General features: G+C 45.2%; 1 protein-coding gene across 8 annotated transcripts in view; it reads right to left on the reverse strand.

Annotated features, from left to right (window-relative positions):
• Window positions 1–20,692, reverse strand: part of GAS2 (growth arrest specific 2) — a 142,857-nt gene that overhangs the window by 60,870 nt on the left and 61,295 nt on the right. For 7 of the 8 annotated variants that reach the window (XM_050955473.1, XM_050955470.1, XM_050955468.1 and 4 more), the window contains 2 exons: window positions 20,204–20,345; window positions 654–717 (listed from right to left, as the gene is read on the reverse strand). In XM_050955473.1, the coding sequence (XP_050811430.1) occupies window positions 654–717; window positions 20,204–20,345 (206 nt within the window). Of the gene's footprint in view, window positions 1–653; window positions 718–14,803; window positions 14,868–20,203; window positions 20,346–20,692 lie in introns of all 8 variants that reach the window. The other variant, XM_050955474.1, reaches the window with a different exon arrangement.

Here is a 20,692-nt window from a genome sequence, read left to right on the forward strand (position 1 = left end):
ATGTAAGGGACTACAAGTTCACTGTGACTATGTAAGGATATCACAATCTGACCTCTACGAATAAAGCATAGACAGAATCTAGCAAGAGCAATAGTTGTCTTAGTAGCAGAGATTCAATCTCTGAGCATGATTCTTATCTTAGACTTGTGCAAATCAGGAGTAACTCCACTGAAGTCAATGAGGTTACAGCCAGAGTAAATAAAATCAGATCTAGGTTATCTGAAGACAGATTCTACTACCACTGAGGTCAATGGGAAAACTTTCATTGACCTCAGTGGGATCAGGATTAGATTCTAATATAGAATATTTAGGGAGAAAATAGTTTTGATTAGTTACAGAGACATGATTATAAGGAGTAAGAATTTAACAACTTTATTTAGAAAAATCCTGTTCTAATTTTAAACTTCTTTTCATATCAGTTTCCCTCTTGCAATATGAAGACAGCAGAAAAATCGTATTGCTGTATTAAGGGAGATTTGATAATATTGTTTGAACAACTGCCCACAATGTTCTTGTGTAACTATCAGTGGTGTTTGCCTTGACTCTGGCCAGTGTAAATGTTAACATGAAGATGCCCTGAGTTAGTAAGTCTCTCAGTAGCCACTGCTATCAAAATATAAATATTTTTTAATTCTCGAAATATTTTCACCTACCTGGCTGCAATCCTTCCAAGTTCCAGCAAACAAAGACACACTTCTCTGGGCTGCTTGTGGAGGACTGCGAAAGCAAAATGAAGATAGAAAATATTTATAATAAAGGCTATTTTAAGGGTTTCAGTAATAAACAGATCGCAGCTTACTAATGGCTGTCAATAGCATGTTAGTCCTGAATGCCTCTTTTAGGCAAAACTGTCATTGGCTTCCAAGATATTTTTGCCTGAATAAAGAATTCAGGATTAAGACTCAAGATGTAGCGTTTCTAAAGGAGCTTCCAACTCCCACTGAATTTCCCATAGGGTCCTTTGAAAATCCCAGCCTAGATCAGCAAAGTTTGGTTTATACAATTTGGTATAATATAGCCTACCTATAGCCATTATACATTAAATGGAGGGCTCCTAAAGAACATTAAAAACTAATGAAATATCAAAGGGTTCTGGATCACTTTTTATAAACTAAAAATGTTTTCTGTAGGAAACCGTTTTTCTTCCTCTGCTTAAATGAGCAAATATTAAAATTATATTAGTGGAGATAAATCCTTCTGTAAACTTGATCCTGTATTACTTGTGCACCCAAGCACTCCTTCTGAATACAATGTGTGTTTAGGGTACTCAAGGAAGTCACTCAGCTCTTGAAAAGAAAGCTACTTATCTGTAAATATTGTTCTCTGAAGATATGTATCTATGCAAATTGCCAGACTTGGGTCCAGCGCAAGACGGCGGGGGAGGGAGACTGAAGAGTTCCCATAGCTTTTAAGCTTTGGAGGCAGCTGCAGTACCTCATAGACCATTTGGTCAGGTACTTTTGGAGGCACCATCATGTTCCAATATTAGTTCCTTTAAAAACTTGGAGACGGTAACACCCTCCTACCCCCAAAGAGGCCCAGTAAAATACATAAGGAAAATATACAAAAAATGTGAAGGGAGAAGTGTGGGTGATGAGCAATCCATTTGGAAGTATAGCTTCAGAGGATAAGAATTATAGATACCTTGTTTTCTTTTCTCCAGAGATACCTGTCTTAGTGGAATCCTGCTGTTGGGGATAAATTCAGACCTTGGTATAAATGGACACGTTTCCCCTTGTCTAATGGAATATTTGCCTTCTTACTCCAGGGCTCAATTTGGCACCTGAAGAATAAATGAATCATGAACCAGAAGACTAGTGGCAGAGAAATCGGTCTACCTTAGTTGTGTTCAAGAGAGCTTAGATAGATGTTATATGAACATATAGGGAATTTGCTGACTCATTTGATTTAGCCAGGTGAAAAAACACCTCCCAATAGGTGCCTCAGAGGCTAAAAATTTAAAGTCAATGAAGTTTTCATCTTCTCCTCCATGCTGTACACAGGGACCTCTGAGTGGGAACTGCTGAGATAGATATCTCTGAATATAATTAATACAAAGTTGGACAGATCCTCAGCTGATGTAAATTGGTATAGCTCTATTGATATCAATGGAACTATGACAATTTACTCAGCTGAGGATCTGTCCCAATGACTTTTGGGATTGTATATTCAGCAATACTTTGAAAAAAATATATATGCATTTTCATCCTAGAATCTGAACCAAAAATATTTCCAGAAGGAAAACTGCATAGCAGAAGAATAAAGTGGCAAAGCATTGAGGACAGAATTTCCATTCTACTGCCATCTGTTGTTAGACATATCAGAGATGTAAAAAAAGACCTGGATACGCTATCCTTCCTAGTATTCTTCCTTGCCATAAACTAATTCATGGATGGAAGACTTAATCTGACTGAGAAACCAATATGTTTAAAAAAAATAAAGTACATCGATGGCCCAGACTAATATTCTGCTGCTTCCACCTGAAAACTGTTTCAACATAGTCAGTATATTAAATGTACCTTAATGCTAAGAAATATATAAATATACAGCCAGAACACATTGGATAAACCAGTTCTGGAAATATCTTGGTGGGGTGTAGGGGGCAAATATTTTTGACCGCTACTTTACATCTGATGTAAGGCTGGGCAAGGGGGATTGCATTTTGGGGGGGAGACGTATTTGTAAACATAAGAAGAAGGTTTGAATGAAGGATATAAAGTCTCTGCCAATGCTCAAACTTCTACTTCTTAAATGAAAACAATGTGCTCCAGTGAATCTGACCCACAATGCTCCAGACACATTTCATGCATTTCACAATGAACAATGTGAAAGAGTGAAATCATTGTTAGAGCATGACAAGCTGTGCAGGCAATAACTAACCATAAAAACAAACATCTGGTGATGTGATAAGAATATGGTGATTACAGTATTTCTAACAGCAAAATGTTAGCATTCCTGAGGACTATACCAGCATGCACATTCATGAACTATGGGGGAAAACAAAGGCCATTCTGTATAGAATACAGTACCCACTGGAAATAGTTTAGATTCTCAAAACAGAATTCTTATATTTTTACAACTAGTGCTTTTAAATGGACTATTAGCTAACAAGGCAATGTGGTCAGGATTTAAGACAAAGTTCTGAAAGTCAGAAGATGTGGGTTCCATTCCTACCTCTGTTACAGACCTCTTATGTGAACTTGAGAGAGCCTCTAAAGCCAAAATTTGCAGAAGTGAGCAATGATTGTGGGTGCCTTTTTTAGATGCTCAATTTGAGATGCCATCTATCTCAAACTGGAGGTACTCAATATTAGTATCCACTTTTTGAAATGTGGCTGCTACTCTGCACATTTTCCCTCTGCAAAATGGGGGGAACAAAACCTCCTTTTCTAACAGAAGCGCTGTGAAGCTAAATTCAGTGTTTGTAAAGTGCTTTAAGATCTTTGATGGAAGGTGTGATAGAAGGTGTGGAAATCTTCTAAACTTTTTATGCCAGTGTGACTTTCATTTATGTTATCCTTTGACAATGATGTAAGCAGGTATTTCAGACTGTAAATGTGGAACTGAACAGGAAAACCTGTGTCTGTCTTTATGATTTTTGAGGAAAATGCCCATGCATTGTCTGCACTGGAGCAAGGTAGGAATCCTGTTTAATGTGTCTGCATTCAAGGGTTAAAAAGCAGTTCCTTGATGCCAGTACATACATATATTCAGTAACAAGTAATACAGTTCATGGATTAGAGGAAATTCCTCTTTGGAGTGAGCGATTACAGACTCAGATGGAAATCTTACATCTGTACCTGTGGTATGCTGTTGCTTCCTGTGGGAACTGTATTCATAATTTTCTGAATTACTTACTGGAATCTAACTTAATGTATGTTTCTAAATTATTACCAGTACCTCAACTTTCTGATGTGAAAGGTTACCTAATCCTTCAAACACTGAGTGGCAAATACAAGTTTGCTAAATACCAGATTTATTGTAATTGTAGCAATAGACATTCATCTTGACAAAGAAAGCATCATAAGGAACAAAATAAGACACAATGGGCCAAAATAATTAATGTTATAACTCCACTGATGTCTATAGAGTTACACCAGGGATAAGTGTGGTCCCTTATGTCTTCATTTAGGGCAAAATTCTCTTCTCATTTACAACCCAGGTCAATGTACTGGATGGATCATAGAATATCATAGAATATCAGAGTTGGAAGGGATCTCAGGATGGATGGATGTAAAAAAGGAGACAATTGTATTTTCGTGCCAACAATTCACTCTGTCCTTAAGAAGTACATCATTTAGCATATGTAGATTCTTTAATTATATAGTTTATATAGCAGTTTAATCCCTCCCAAGCAGTTTGTATAAAAATATACATTTGTGATTCATCTGTTCTGATACCTAAGTTTTCATCCTTGTGTTTGATGTTCATTTTCTTATCACATGTATTCAATGCATTTCTAATAATAATTTCAAGACAATATTATTAAACGAGCACTAACACACTGTCTTATCACATACATGTAACATTTATGACATCCAAAAACCTACATTAAAAACTGTTAAGGTTGCAAAATCAAGCACTTCATAGTCAGAAAAAGACAGAAATAAGGCTGCCTACGCAAACTTAATTTGACCCCCTTGTGCATTGGCATACGCCAAAGGCTTTAATTTACATGATCACATACTACTTTTTCCACAGGATCTCTGACTCATTCAGTGCACAGGATGGATGGTATTGTCCATTTAAAAAAAAAATCCTCATCATTCAGTGTGTGGCCACATGCATTATTCACTGCACACTATCCAAACCCTGCATTGAATACAGAATTATTAGTTTCCTTCTAGGCTTTTCTGTGGTGCTGTCATCTTAGTGTTTTACAACATTAATGAATTTATCTTCACAACACCCATATAAGGTAAGGTGGTATTATTATCTCCATTTCATACATGGAAATGGAGCCATAGAATTAAAGCCAAACTTGTCAACTAATTTGAAATACCCTATTTGAGATAATTAGGGTCTTATGTTTCAGTGTATGTAGCATTTCCTAGCATCCATTGCCCTCTGATACAGTTGTGAGAGCTCAACGCTTCCACAGATCAGACCCCAGTGTTTCAAGTCAGACACCCAGAAAATGAAGAATACGCAATCAGCAACCACACCTGTGAAAATTTTAGTTTAAGTGATTTTTCTGAGCGACACCAGGGTTTTTGGCACTCTAGGCGCAGGGCCAGCTCTAGCCATTTCGCCACCCCAAGTACGGCGGCACGCTGCGGGGGGCGCTCTGCCGCTCACCGGTCCCGCGGCTCCAGTGGACGTGCTGCAGGCGTTCCTGCGGATGCTCCACCGGAGCCGCAGGACCAGCAGACCCTCTGCAGGCATGCCTGCAGGAGGTCCACCAAAGCCACCTGCCGCCCTCCCGCGTTCCCGGTCACAGCCGGCCCTGCCTGGGGGGGGTCCTTCCCGCACTCCCAGTCGGCGGCAATTCTGCGGCGGGGGGGTCCTTCTGCGCTCCCAGTCTTCGCGGCACTTCAGCGGCGGGTCCTGGAGCGAGTGAAGGACCCGCCGTAGAATTGCCGCCGAAGACCCGGAGCGCGGAAAGATCCCCCGCCACCGAATTGCCGCCGAGGGTGGCAAAATGCCATCCCCCCCACCCCCCAAATCCTGGTGTCCTAGGTGACCGCCTACATCGCCTAAATGGAAGCGCCGGCCCTGCACAGGAACTCTGTTCTCCAGGGTGCCATTCAACTGCTTTAGCCACTAGTCTGTCCTTTTTCTTCCTACAATCCCTTTGTTCATTCAGAACACACCTTCCAATTTCTGCAACAAATGAGGCTTTGGCTGTACAGCCTCCTTCACTACACAAGTCTGATTTGTTCCCAGAATACAAACTGTCCTGGGCACTGAATGAGGGAGTGGTCCTGTAGAAAAAAAAACAGTTACTCACCTTTGTAACTGTTCTTCGAGATGTGTTGCTCATATCCATTCCAGTTAGGTGTGTGCACACCACGTGCACATTCGTCGGAGAAACTTTTACCCTAGCAACACTCGGCAGGTCAGCTGGGCGCCCCCTGGAGTGGCGCCGCTATGGCGCCGGATATATACCCCAGCAGACCCAGCCACCCTTCAGTTCCTTCTTGCCAGCTACTCCGACAGTGGGGAAGGAGGGTGGGTTTGGAATGGATATGAGCAACACATCTCGAAGAACAACAGTTACAAAGGTGAGTAACCGTTTTTTCTTCTTCAAGTGATTGCTCATATCCATTCCAGTCAGGTGATTCGCAAGCCTTACCTAGGCGGAGGGGTCGGAGTGAGATGTGGCAGTATGCAGAACCGTTGCGCCAAAGGCTGCATCATCTCTAGATTGCTGCACCAGCGCGTAGTGCGAGGTGAAGGTGTGGACCGATGACCAGGTCGCTGCACGGCATATCTCCTGGATAGGTACGTGCACCAGGAAGGCGGCTGATGACGCTTGAGCTCTAGTAGAGTGCGCTGTGAGGTGGCCCGAAGGGACGTGAGCTAGGTCATAGCATGTGCGGATGCATGCAGTCACCCAGGAGGAGATTCTCTGGGAGGAGACTGGCAGACCTTTCATCCATTCCGCGACTGCCACGAACAGTTGGGGAGACTTTCGGAACGGATTCGTTCACTCAATATAGAAAGCGAGTGCCCTGCATACATCTAAGGAGTGTAGCTGCTGCTCCCACCGAGAAGAGCGGGGCTTTGGAAAGAAGACCGGGAGGAAGATGTCCTGGTTGGCATGGAAGGCAGACACAACCTTAGGGAGGAACGCCAGATGAGGGCGCAGTTGTACCTTGTCTTTATGGAAAACAGTGTTGGGCGGGTCCACCGTGAGTGCTCTCAGCTCAGAGACCCGCCTGGCCGATGTAATGGCCACCAGGAAGACTGTTTTCCATGATAGGTACAGGAGTGAGCAAGTCGCTAGCGGCTCAAAGGGCGGGTGCATTAGTCTGTTTAGGACCAAACTGAGATCCCAAGTAGGGGCAAGGTGATCTACGGGGGGATAGAGAAGCTCTAGGCCCTTAATGAACCGAGAGACCAAGGGGTGGGAGAACACGGAGTGGCCACCTTCACCTGGCCGGAAAGTGGATATAGCCACTAAGTGCACCTTCACAGAGGATGTCGCCAGGCCCTGTTGCTTAAGGTACCAGAGGTAGGCTAGGACCGTGGGAATTGAGGCCTCCAAAGGAGTAAAGCCCTGAGTTGCGCACCGGCAAGAGAAGCGTTTCCACTTCGCCAAATACGTGGAGCGGGTGGAAGGCTTCCTGCTGCTGAGGAGAATATGCTGAACCGGAGCGGAACAGCGCAACTCCGCTGTGTTTAGCCATGCAGGAGCCACACCGTGAGGTGGAGGGCTCGCAGATCTGGGTGACGAAGCCTGCCGTGATCTTGCGTGATCAGGTATGGGAGGAGAGGGAGGGGAACTGGGGTGTCCATGGACAGATCTAGCAGGGTGGTGTAGCAGTGCTGTCGGGCCACGCAGGCGCTATCAGGATCAGATGTGCTTTGTCCCTGTGGAGCTTTAACAGGACCTTGTGCACCAGGGGAAACGGAGGGAAGGCATACAGCAGGTGGTGCCTCCACGACAGGAGGAATGTGTCTGTGATCGACCCCGGAGAGAGACCGTGAAAAGAGCAGAACTCCTGGCACTTCCTGTTGAAGCGGGAGGCAAACAGGTCTATGAGAGGAAATCCCCACCTCCAGAAGATCGAATGGATGACGTCCGGTCTTATCGACCACTCGTGACATAGGAAGGACCAGCTGAGCCGATCCGCCAGGGCGTTCCGGACCCCCGGAAGAAAGGACGCCACTAGATCTATCGACTGGGCTATACAGAAGTCCCAGAGTCGAATGGCCTCTTGACACAGGGGAGACGAGCGGGTTCCCCTCTGTTTGTTGATGTAGTACATGGCCGTTGTGTTGTCCGTGAATACCAAAACACAACAGCCGTGAAGATGTTGCTGGAACGCCTGGCACGCAAGGCGGACTGCTCTCAGCTCCTGGACGTTTATGTGGAGTGTCAGCTCCTGGGACGACCAAAGGCCCTCGGTACGTAGGTGACCTAGATGGGCCCCCCAACCGAGGGATGACACATCCGTCATTAAGGTCATCGACGGCGGCTGTGGATGGAATGGCATCCCTGTGCATACTAGCGATGGAGTTAGCCACCAACCGAGGGAGCGGAGGGGGCTGGGGGGAACTGTCACCAGGACGTCTATAGGGTCCCTGCCCAGGCGGAAGACGGAATGGAGCCACGTTTGAAAGGGTCTCATGCGGAGTCTGGCATACTTGGTCACATAAGTACATGCGGCCATATGCACCAGGAGGCCGAGGCAGGTGCGAGCCGAGGTGATTGGAGAGGCCTGTAAACCTCGTATGATCGATACGATCGCTTGGAAGTGGGGCTGAGGGAAGTAGGCCCTGGCTTGAGTGGAGTCCAGCGTTGCCCCTATGAAGTCCAGCCTTTGTGTGGGGGCCAGGGTGGATTTCTCGGTGTTGAGGAGTAGGCCCAACTGGGAGAATAGGTCCGTGATTATACCCACATGCTGTCGGACCTGAGATTGAGAGGTTCCCTTGATGAGCCGGTCGTCCAGACACGGGAACACATGTATCTGTTGCCGGCGGAGGTGGGCGGCGACGACGGCCATGCACTTCTTGAACACCCTCGGGGCCGTGGAGAGGCCGAAGGGAGGACTGTGAATTGGAAGTGCTGGTGATTGACCATAAAGCGAAGGTACTTCCTGTGCGGTGGAAAGATGGTAATGTGGAAGTACGCATCCTTCATGTCGAGGGCGGCATACCAGTCTTCAGGATCCAGGGATGGGATAATCGTTCCCAGGGAGACCATGCGGAACTTCAACTTGAGCATCCATTTGTTGAGTCCGCGCAGGTCTAGGATAGGTTTGAGGCCTCCCTTGGACTTGGGAATCAGAAAATAGCGAGAGTAAACCCCCTTTCCCCTCTCGTCTAAAGGTACCTCCTCTATAGCTCCCGCAGCAAGGAGAGATTGGACCTCCTGTAGGAGGACTTGCTCGTGAGAGGGGTCCCTGAAGAGGGACCGGGATGGGGGGCGGGAGGGCGGTGATGAAGCAAATTGGAGGTGGTATCCTTGCTTCACTGTGCGCAGAACCCAAAGATCCGATGTCAATTGGGACCACGCCGGGAGGAAGTAGGAGAGATGGTTGGAGAAGGGAGGGAAAGGATCCTGTCCTGAGACTGGTACGCCGTCCCCGGGCGCACCTTCAAAAGTTGGACTTAGGGCCCGGTGGTGCCTTAGAGGGCCCATAGTTTTGGCCCCCTTGGGGACCGGACTGGTGTCTGCGGCCACCTCGCCCACGCCTTCTACTGAGGTGCTGCCTCTGCCGAGGTGTAAAGTACGGGCAGTGTGCTTGGGGCCTGAAGGGTCTACGCTGGGTTACGGGGGTATGCATTCCCAACGAGCGCATGATGACTCTATTATCCTTCAGGCTCTGCAGCCTGGGATCAGTCTTTTCCGAGAACAAACCCTTGCCATCAAAGGGTAGGTCTTGGATGGTGTACTGCAGCTCAGGAGGCAGGTTAGAGACCTGGAGCCAGGAGATGCGCCTCATGGTGATGCCTGAGGCCAAAGTTCTGGCTGCTGAGTCGGCCGTGTCTAGGGAGGCCTGGAGAGAGGTTCTGGCCACTTTCTTTCCCTCCTCCAGGAACGCGTTAAATTCCTGGTGCGAGTCCGGGGGTAGCAGCTCGGTGAACCTACCCACTTCTGCCCAAGTGTTATAATTGTGTCGGCTCAGTAGAGTCTGTTGGTTGGCCACTCGGAGCTGTAGGGCCCCCGCTGAGTACACCTTATGACCCAGGAGATCCATCCGTCTGGCCTCTTTGGACTTTGGGGCCGGTGCTTGCTGGCCATGTCGCTCCCTTTCATTGACGGACTGGACAACTAAGGAGGAGGGAGGAGGATGAACGTACAAGTACTCATACCCCCGAGAGGGTACCATGTACTTTCTCTCGACTCTCTTTGCCGTCGGTGGAATGGAGGCTGTTGACTGCCAGAGGGTGTCAGCAGTGGCCTGGATAGTTTTAATGAATGGCAGTGTGACCCGGGTGGGAGCATCAGTGGTGAGGATGCTCACTACAGGGTCCTCAACTTCCGGGACCTCCTCCACTGGGAGGTTGATATTGAGGGCCACCCTGCGAAGGAGGTCCTGATGTGCCCTGAGGTCTATCGGCGGGGGCCCTGATGATGAGGTCCCTGCCACAGCCTCATCCGGTGAGGAGGAGGAGGATACCCCGGGGATGAGAGGGTCCCGGGCGGCCTCCTGCTCCTGGGACGGTTCCTGCTCCAGCTGCCCCGGGGAGTCCGGAGGATGTGTCGCATGCTCTTCCGACTCAACCGCGGGGGGGCGGGAAATGGTGGCCTCTGGTGCCCGATGTTCTGAGGCAGCAGAGCGGGTCTGGACTAGGGGGGCACCCTGGGCTTGGTGGTACGCCCAGGGTGTCCAGAAGGACCACTGTTGAGGTCCTATGTCCTGCGGCTGAGAGTCCTGGAAAACTCCTGTAGGTACCTCCGTATCCCGGTCCTGGTCGTAATAGCTGTCCACCTGGGAGGATACGGACATCTGTCTGGACGGCCATGGTGGAGCAGAAAAGCCTGGAGCCAAAGTCCCGACGGATCTCGCACCCCTCGATCGTGGGGATCGGTGCCGGTACACAGAGTGGTACCGAGAGCGAGACCGGGACCTGCGACCGGAGTGCCGGGAGGTCGACCAGGATCTCGAGTCTCTACGCCTTGACCTGCTCCGGGAGGTATGGTGCCTGGGACGGTGCCGAGAACTGGAGCGGTACCACGAGTAGCGGGTTGGGGAGCGAGAGTCCGACCGGTGCCGTGAGTCCGACCGGTGCCGTGGTGAGGAACGGTGCCGAGACTGAGAACGACGTCGAGAGCGGGAGCGACGTCTCGACTCAGAGCACCTGCGGGATCGCGATCTTGAGCGGTGCCGGTCCGCTATGCTGGCAGACGGTGGTCTGGTCAGGGTCGGCTTGCCCATGGACTGCAAAACCCGCACCGGCGGTGCAGGGGGTAGGGGCGGTGCCACCTCGGTGATGGCGATCAAGTCCCTCGCCGCGGAGAAAGTCTCTGGGGTAGATGGCAAAGTGAGCTCTACCACGGCCGGTGCCGGGAAGCTTTCAGGTGCCGGACTCAACGGCCCTTGTGGGGCTGGAGTCGATGGTACCGGTTTTGGCTGCGCCGCGGCAGGTAATGGTGCCGGGCGGTCAGACCTAGGTGCAGTCTCTGGCTGCAATGCGGGTGTTGCCGTCTGACCCTTTGCCGTCTTCGACCTCGGGGAGAGGGAGCGGCGCGGAGTTGATTTCAGTGCCGGCGGTGGCCGGTGCCGGGAATCCTTAGGCGTACCGGCGACGCCCAGTGCCATAGGGGTGCCTCTGCTCACCGACTGGCTTGTGCTCGGTGCCGAGGGCGACGGTGTCAGGGCCACTTCCATTAGGAGCTGATTTAACCTAATGTCCCGCTCCTTTTTAGTTCTCGGCTTAAAAGCCTTGCAAATTGGGCACTTAGCCGATAAGTGCGATTGCTCTAGGCACTTCAAACAGGAGTCGTGGGGATCTCCTGTTGGCATCGGCCTATGACAGGCCGAGCACTGCTTGAAACCCGGTGAGCCAGGCATGAGCTCCGGCACTGGGTGCGGGGAAGGGGCTACCCCCCGAACCCCGCAACACCTACTAACTAACAACTATAACTATGAACTATAACTAAATCTAACGAATTATATATATAGAATAACAGTTAACTACACTACAAATATAACAACTAGAAGAGACTACGAGTAGCTAGGGAAGGTGGAGGTCAGCTAAGCCGCACTCCACTGTTCCAATGACCAACACGGGCGGTAAAAAGGAACTGAAGGGTGGCTGGGTCGGCTGGGGTATATATCTGGCGCTATAGTGGCGCCACTCCAGGGGGCGCCCAGCCAACCCGCCGAGTGTTGCTAGGGTAAAAGTTTCTTCGAACGTGCACGCGGCGCGCACACACCTAACTGGAATGCATATGAGCAATCACTCGAAGAAGAAAAAAGGGTATCTGAACACGTAATTGAAGACTATCATAAAGCATATGTTCAAGAGGGCTGAGTTAAGGTTACAAGGGCAGCCATAATTTGAGCATTTTCTTAATTCTTATTAAGAAAAATTCTCTAATTACTTAATTCTGAGTGCTTGACTTTCCAACTTTAATGTTCAATTAATGTAGGTTTTTGGGATGCAATTTCCTAACTTTAAAAAAAATTTAAATATAGAAAAAACAGTTTCATCTTGTGAAACTATATTGACCCTCCTTCCCCCCTCCCCATATGGATCATCAGCAGGATGGGGATCTTTAGATCCACCGGACACCACTTGAGCAAAGGGAATAACTGGTAATAGTAGAAGGTTGTTATCTTCTATGTGGGCCTCCCACTAGACGGGGATGGAAATTCACACTTTGCAGGTTTCACAGCTATTTGCTAGACAGCAAAGGACTGTTGAGTACAAAGTCCTTTAGGTTTTCTAGAGAAGTGTTCTCTAATAGTTACAGACTCTTCTGCACCTGTCCCCTGCCCTCCACCCCAGCCTCTCTCTGTCCCATTCTGCTCTTATTCCCTGCTCCCCAGCTCCTACATATATTTCTCAGCTTCTCCCCCACAACTCCTGCCCCATCCCCCGATGCCACAGCTCCTGCCCATCCTTCTCCCACTTGTGTCCTCCCCCACCCTGGCTCTTGCATCTCTCCTCCACCTCTTTGTCTTTAATCCTCCCCCATTTTGTGCCCCGCTCTTCTCCTGCCCCTTTCTCCCACTGCTGGATCCTGTTCCTAACTCTCCCCAGGCTTCTATCACATTCCTCCCTCACCTCTTATCCCTATCACCCCACCCTACATCTTTTCATCTTCCCACCCCTGTTTGTCACTCCTCTGCACTTGAGTCAGGCTATTTCTTCTTTCCCCTCCTCACTATCTGGATGCCAGCAAGGAGCATTCAGAATGCAGGAGAGACAGTTTTCAAGTTTGTGCCTAGCACCACAGAAGGCTCCAGTATCTGGGAAGAGTAATCGCAGGGAAAGTCCTGATCAGCCCCTGCAGACTTGGCCTGGAACATACTCAGTTACTCTGTAGGGATGGCACCTGCAGTCTAGTCAGCATTTAGGAACTGTGAGAGGATGGAGCATGCTCAGCTGAGACAGAATCTTCAGAAAACAAAGCTGCTAAATTTTAAGAAGTCTTTACCAAGCATGTGAAACTTGTCAGAGGTTTATAACATGGTCAAATCTGGGCAAATTTTCATTGAAATGGCAAAAAGCACATCCCTGACACCACGGTGACCTGGCCCGCAAAATGCTCCAAAGTATAAAGGTGCTCATTCCTCTCAATGAAGCAATTTTAAGAATATTGTTAACATGGGCAAATCATATTTTCCCCTAACTCTCAGGAATGGATGAACCACTTCATATGAAACTTTCCAAAAAAATTCAGCCTGAGGCAGAAATGCTCCATAGAAGATTTCAGCCCAAACAGTTTGAGGCTAGCAAGCTATAAGCAGCTGAAAACAAGCTTTTATGGAAAGCGTCTGGCAACCTTAATTACAGGCGTCACTGCCTACACTGCCTGTTACAGCAGTTGGGTTGAATTTCCACTACTTGGTACTAGAGTATTATATGTCATTAATGTGGATTTTCCCTGACCTTTATGGGGGAAATTTTCAAAAGCACAAATGAGATTTAGAACTTATCTCATTGACTTTCAGTGAGATTTAGGCCCATAACCCACATTTGTGCCTTTGAAAACCTCATTCTAAATACCTGGTATCCACCCCATAATCACCAAAGAGGTTTGTATCCTTTAACCTTCATAAATACCTAAGGGAAACAATCCCACATATTGGGACAATATTATGACAACAAAATAATAGTTATTCTCCACCTTCCCCCAAACTCAATTTAGTTGTTCTGCACCATGTTCAAGTTTCTCAGTGTTCCAGAAAGAGTGATAACATCACACTCTTATCTCAGTGAGCTACTTCACTATTTTTTTCACTATATTCAATTATAGTGTTGGTATATCTCTCAATCTGTAAAAGTTTTTCAAATGGGATGTATCGTGACTTCTAAATCTCAACTGTGATATAAGTATGGAATTAATTATGGAACAGCTAAACTCTTGAGATTTACTGGTCTATATTAATGTAGTGCTAATAAAATAGGGTTCACGGTGCTTCTATAGTCCTCTGAGTGACCAGATACACTCAACAATGATGTGGATTGTTTAGTCAAACATCGTGAAGGATAGAAACAAAGTCTTATTCTGATGCAAGTGGATATGAAATATAACCCGATATTTCAATTTGTAAATAGTCATTTGAAAAAGAGTGGCACAGTCATAGATTTTATTTTGCTTTTGCTTTCTTTTAAATGTGAAATCTGAGCAAATACTAAGAGTATTACAAAGAAAAAACTGCTCTATGTTGTGCATATAAAAATGTAAGCAATAAATAGTGAAAAAGCAACATTAGTGTGGAGGACATAGACATCTGTGTTTTATTCTACTAGTAACATTAGAACAATGCAGACCACTGTTTAGAGCACCTACTCTACTAAAGGGTGGTCATTGTATTGCATCAAAAGAAGTCAATGTCAGACATCTCTCACACACACACATGGAATATACAAGCACAAACGATGAATAGAACAATACCATCAAAGACACCTAAAACAAATCACACGCATTAGCATGCTGGCACAGTTAATGGCAAACCCTTTTCTTGCGGTGTAGATTCTTTTCGAAGAAATAGATGAAGAATATTCTTTGGCTCCACATCCTATAACCATCCAATAACATTAGGATATAGACACAGTCATTGTTAACAAGGAGTCCTCAACTTTCTTAACTATGTGCATCAGCTGAATTGTATAACTCCTATTGAGGCTAATGGGAGTTTTGCCAGAGTACAACATTCTTCAGGTCTAAGCCCCATACCAAAATAACCTCAGTATTGAATGCAAACTTCTAGTAAATTGCATTATCATAGTCTCATGGATCCACTGGCCTATATCCCTGCACAGGGGAATTTCTACAGGATGTTGTAAGTGCAAATGCTACTACAACCCATGGACTGCAACACTCGTTATTTGCCTACAGGACAAAAATTTGGACCGTAGATAAGGTTGTTGCTGGTAAGTAATTCTAATCCCATATTCTTTGGATATGCTGTTTGTGAAAGACATGACTGAAAGGGACACTATGTTGGAGCACCAGTGCTGAGGAAGATGCAAGGAGTCTCCCCAACCCCCCCTCTTGTGCAACTGCATTGTGGCTGGTCAGAGCGGTACTGGTCAGTTGTAGTACTCAGGACTGTTCCATGTTAGTGTTAATACTGCTGATTTGGTAAAGGGTTGAGGGAAGGGAGAAATGTGGTGTGAGAGAGCGATGCCACTGGTAGTTCCTGGGTCTTGATGCATCAGTCCCCTCTACTGCTGGAGACATTACGCCAGATTCTTTCCTGCCTTGCTCCTTGTGCAGTCATACCTGTTCATAGTAAGTGCAAAGTGAGTATGACATGGTATCATTGAGCTCTAGTAGCATTTTATACCCACTTTACATGGGTATAACTAACTACATAAGGGGAAAGGCAATGGAGAAAGAGATCTATTGGGCCAGCCTGAGGCACAAGGGCCCCAGAGTTCCCACTGAAATGAGGCAGCTCAGCTTCACAGACTCCTTTGTAGTGGAACAATGCAAGTCTAAAAAGGTCTAAAAGTATCTCATTTGATGATAAATTACTAAAGAGTAAACTATTCTATAAAAAATGAGCTAGATTCTGTTCTCCATCACTATGGAGTAAATCAGAACTCACTTCTCTGACTCACACTGGTGTGAATGAGTGAGATTAGGATCAAGTCAAGTGTGTACACACACTATTTACACACTTCAGGATTTATACCCTTTAAGGACCTCTGTAAAATCAAGTTGCTTGATGACATGATCATTGTACTTAGAAAAATAAATAGAATACATCATTTCTTCTACTTCCTTACCAAAGATCCTGCATTCTCACCTGGTCCCACAGGGGCTGAGCACTCTGGCCTTGCGCCAACAGAGCACTTAAGCTTGTGCTTATACTTTAAGCACAGGAGCAATAGCTTTAAAAATATACAGGAAGTTTAAGAGGAGAAGTGTAGGCGACAGTGGTAATCCATTTGTATGTATACCTTTTGTTCTTAAATACATTACTGGATCAGATCCAGAGTGCTCAGTACCTTGCAGAATTGAGGCCTCCCTAACTCCCAAAACTCCCATTAAAATCAATAGTATGTCGCTCTTTGGGGCAGTGATTATACCAGCTTCTGTGTTTATACAGTGCCTAATTCTGAGGGAGGATATCTGTGAGTGATTATAGTCTAAGAAATAGATCATAATGGGAGCTTTGGATGCACAGGGAATACATATTTGTGCCACTGTTATGATTTCCATGATTTATTAAATGATTTTTCCTCCCTCAAGAAGGAGGATCCAAATTTAATAAAACAATTTATACTAACTATTATTATTATTATTACTATTTATCAAATGTGTCCGCAGTTTTATTCCCTCCTGCAAGAGACTCAGGGCATTTTGCCATTATTTCATCATAAATTATTCAAACATTTTCAACAACTCCACAGAAACATTATCAAAATCATCCTCATAAAACCAGACACAGCAAAAACAGAAAATTAGAGCAAGAGCTTATAGGACAAGGACAGGGAAATATTCTAAATACAGATGTAATAGTGGTTCTAATTAATTAAAGCAGGTTTTATATACCATAGGCAGGCAAGCAAGATAATAAAGAGAGAGGGACACAAAATCAGGTAGAGTAAGAACAATAAACTGAGGACCACGGAGACTAGATAAGCAAACATTTGCTGTACCGCTGACAATTTACACGAGTTTTACACATCAATTCGGTTTATAGCAAAAAAAAAAAAACTGTTACCTTAGTAACCACCCCATCTCCAGAGCTATGCAGTCTCAAAGACACAAAGATCTTTCATAAAGTAATGCAAACACCAGTATGTCATGTGCAGATGTATCTCACCACTGTTATATTTCTTAGCTCTACTGAATTTTTATTTGCTGTCCAGAGGGAAAGCGAATGTAAAGGTCTATACAGGAGTTGTTATTTCTACTGCATTGGCAGTTGAAGGGCCTAATCAGATTAAAGATCCCATTGTGCTAAGAGCACCAGCAAAAAGCAGGTAAAAATACTAGTTCTCATTGCTTGAAGCTCCATAATTTAAATTGACACCATCAATCTGTGATCTAGACAATTTCAGAAAAGGAGCTCAAATTAGTTTCAGGTCCTACATCTGACACTGGTTCACCCCTTAATTATTCCAGGTGTTCTATCCATTAGCATAGATATCTTGCTAGACATTAATACTCAAAACAAGAAAAAAAATACATAAACAGCAAAACATGTTTTTAACGGACCACTCAACCAGTCAACAAAAATGAGTTGCTTAATCAAGTTCTTCTAATAAAGGTTGAACTGAATTGTACTTTCAGGAATACGTTAGCTTCATTTCTTAAGAGAGGAAGTTGTCCAATAAAGAAGGCAGGGCCGGCTCCGGGGTTTTTGCCACCCCAAGCAGCAAAAAGGGGGAAAAAAAAAAGTCACGATCAGCTCTACCGCCGCAGCTTCAGTCTTTGAAAGCAATTCGGCGGCTAGTCCTTCACTCTCAGAGGGAGTTAGGGACCCGCTGCCGAAGAGCCGGATGCCTCTCCGTTGGACGCCCCAAGCACCTGCTTGCTGGGCTGGTGCCTGGAGCCGGCCCTGAAGGTAGGTCTCTTGTACTTGTATTTCAGTGGAATTGGAAGGGGCACGGCAGGCAGCCAATGGCAGCACTGTGTCTGTGAGCAAGGGAGGGGCGGGGGAGAGAAAGTATCCAGGGACTTAACCTTCACACAGGTACCAGATTAGCACAGAACCAGCTGTCGATCTCACAATATTCATACATTTAGGGGTCCATTCCTCTTGCTCCCCCATGTGTTTGCAAACCCCTCTTCCTCAGATATTCCACAGCTTCAGAGCTTTGGAAGTGTGATCATTTTGTTTGCCTTCCATGTGATTTTTTTTTCCCATAGGAGAAGGATGATTAACCCGAAAATACAATTAACCTACATAAACTGTGATAAAATACAATCCACATATCTTCAAAGCAATAGCCTCAAAACTGGTCTTTGTCAACACATGCTAAATTCTTCTCTGCCAAACATTTTCCCCCAAGGGATACGCAACAGTTTTGTGTATTAAACAAAACAGCGTAAGAATAGAACAAATCAAGTGACAAGTGAAGCAAGATCCTTTCACAAATAATAGTGCTCAAAAAGCACAACACTAGAACAGAAGGGGAACAGATCAGTTGCAACAGAAATAAAGATTTTACTTATACCGTCAAAGACCTTTTGAGGAACGGAATACAGAAGCCTCTTGATGCAGTACAGTGTGTTCATTTATCTTCAGTACAAACAGATTAGTCTCATCAAAACAGCTTTAGGCTTGTATCTGAGTTCAGATCACAAGCAAACAATCAATTCTCTTCATCTTGTGTTTTCTACTGAAATGCAATCTTGAGACAAAAAGTTGTCCTACATTTTCTTTCAAAAGAGAAGAGTAATGGGTATGAAGCATTATTAGAATGATGATTTAGCTGAAATAGTCCATTCTTGTAGTGGAGCAGCTGCAGGCATGAGTGTTGAATATCACTCTCCTCCTCAACTGCCTGGAGGAATCAGCTGAAAAAAAGTCAGTGTGGGATGGGGAGAATAATTTCATATTCTCTCCCTTCCTGAGATATACCTACCAAATCTGTGGTATAATGGTGAATTCCTGCAGCCAAAACTGTGACTACATTTGGACCCTACTCTCCAAAGACAAAAAGAATCGTCTTATTTGGTGAACTAAGGAGCAAGAATTCCAGGCCATTCTAATATCAGGGATTTGTACAATAAAAAAAATGTACTTGGCATAAAACACATCTTTGTGCAGGGGGCAATTACAAAGTCCGTGTTCCTCCTAAGTCCTGCTTAAGTGGGATTTAAGTGGTGCATAGGTCTTGTGCCCATTCCTTGTGGGGGACGGGTGGTGAATGCAGACTCAGGAGATATTACAATATCTTCTTCCTCCTAATTTCTGTCACAGCTGCTCTTTTTAGTTTTATCTTATTTATTATTATTATTATATCTATTACTATAAGATGAAATTCAGTTGTACTTTACTGCAGGTTTCAAACACTGTCTAAACTTCAATTGATCTTGGTCCTGGTGCTTAATTAATTAAAATTTTCTGACCAATGGTAAAGTTCTTGTTCAGAAACAGAATTTTTTTTTCCTTTTAACAATCCATTTTAACACAATGAGCCACAATGTCATGGAGAAATTTGGTCATTAATGACTATTATGTATCTATTATAGTCTCACATATGTAGATATTAAAATATGACTAATTCTGAACATGCCCATTGCATGCTCTTAATGCTTATAAGTGTCTGTCCAGATGCACCGCCACTACCCTGGCACTCCATCAGGTTAGCAGTAAGTGGTGAGATCCAAAGCTCTAGACAGCTGTGGCCCAGCCAGGATATCACTGATAGGGGGCTGCCCTTTTAAAGGTTCCCCCTTCACCATTGGGTAGCAGTGGCCTAGGGCCACTCGAGTGTCTAGTGCCATCCCTGACTGTGCACTTCTTACTCAAACTAAACTGCCAGTGAAATAAATAGGAATTTTGATTGATTAAGGGCCACAGGTTGTGTGCCTGCAATATATTAAGCAACTTTATTTCCAGGTTTTAAAAACACTGTGTTGGTATTTTTCTTCCTAGTCATCTGTTTTTTTGTTTTTTTGTTTTTTAAACGAATATAGTATTTTGAAATGCTATTTAACCAGTTTTAGTGGATCGCACTATACATCTAACATATGTGGCCAGGCACATATGTCCACCTGGACCAAAAAAATATTCAGTGGTCAATTCAGTTTTAAACAGCCATGCTTTTGCCTTATTGGTTTAATCCAATTCCCATTAAAATCAGTGTGAGCACAGTTGAACTTTTAGTAGACACTATAAAAGCGGAATTTCTTTTAACATTGTCAATTACCATATAAGCAAGTACATACCCAAGCCTTCTGATTCAAATAGGCATGTGTCGTCCACCCCCACATCTCTGCACCAGGATAAGAAATTTGCTGTGTTGTCTCGTGCAAAAAAAGACCCTGAAGGAGCATTGGCTTTGCATGGAATCTTCCGCACTGGCAGGATCTATAAAAATAAAACAAAAAATCCTCATTCTAGGCATACGATATTTGGAAAGGCAGTATTTGTACCTAGGGAACGTGAAATCACATCATGCAGCATAGATATATATGTATTGGGTCAACTGTCACTCTTGCTCACTCCCTAAAGAATTACAGCCAAAGATAAATAAATAGTACAATTTATTTGGCACAGAAGCGTTAGCCTGGCAGAGCTTTTAAAAGTACTAAGAGATTGACCCAAGATGTGAAGTTTGGATCTGGATCAGTACTAGAACTTTCCTCAAGTTTGGGAGCTTGGACTCCAGTGTTTTGGTTGAGCTAAGAAGTCAGCTGTTAAGTAAAGATCCAGAT

This window comes from Gopherus flavomarginatus, chromosome 5, assembly GCF_025201925.1.
Source record: "Gopherus flavomarginatus isolate rGopFla2 chromosome 5, rGopFla2.mat.asm, whole genome shotgun sequence".
Classification (NCBI taxonomy): domain Eukaryota; kingdom Metazoa; phylum Chordata; order Testudines; family Testudinidae; genus Gopherus; species Gopherus flavomarginatus.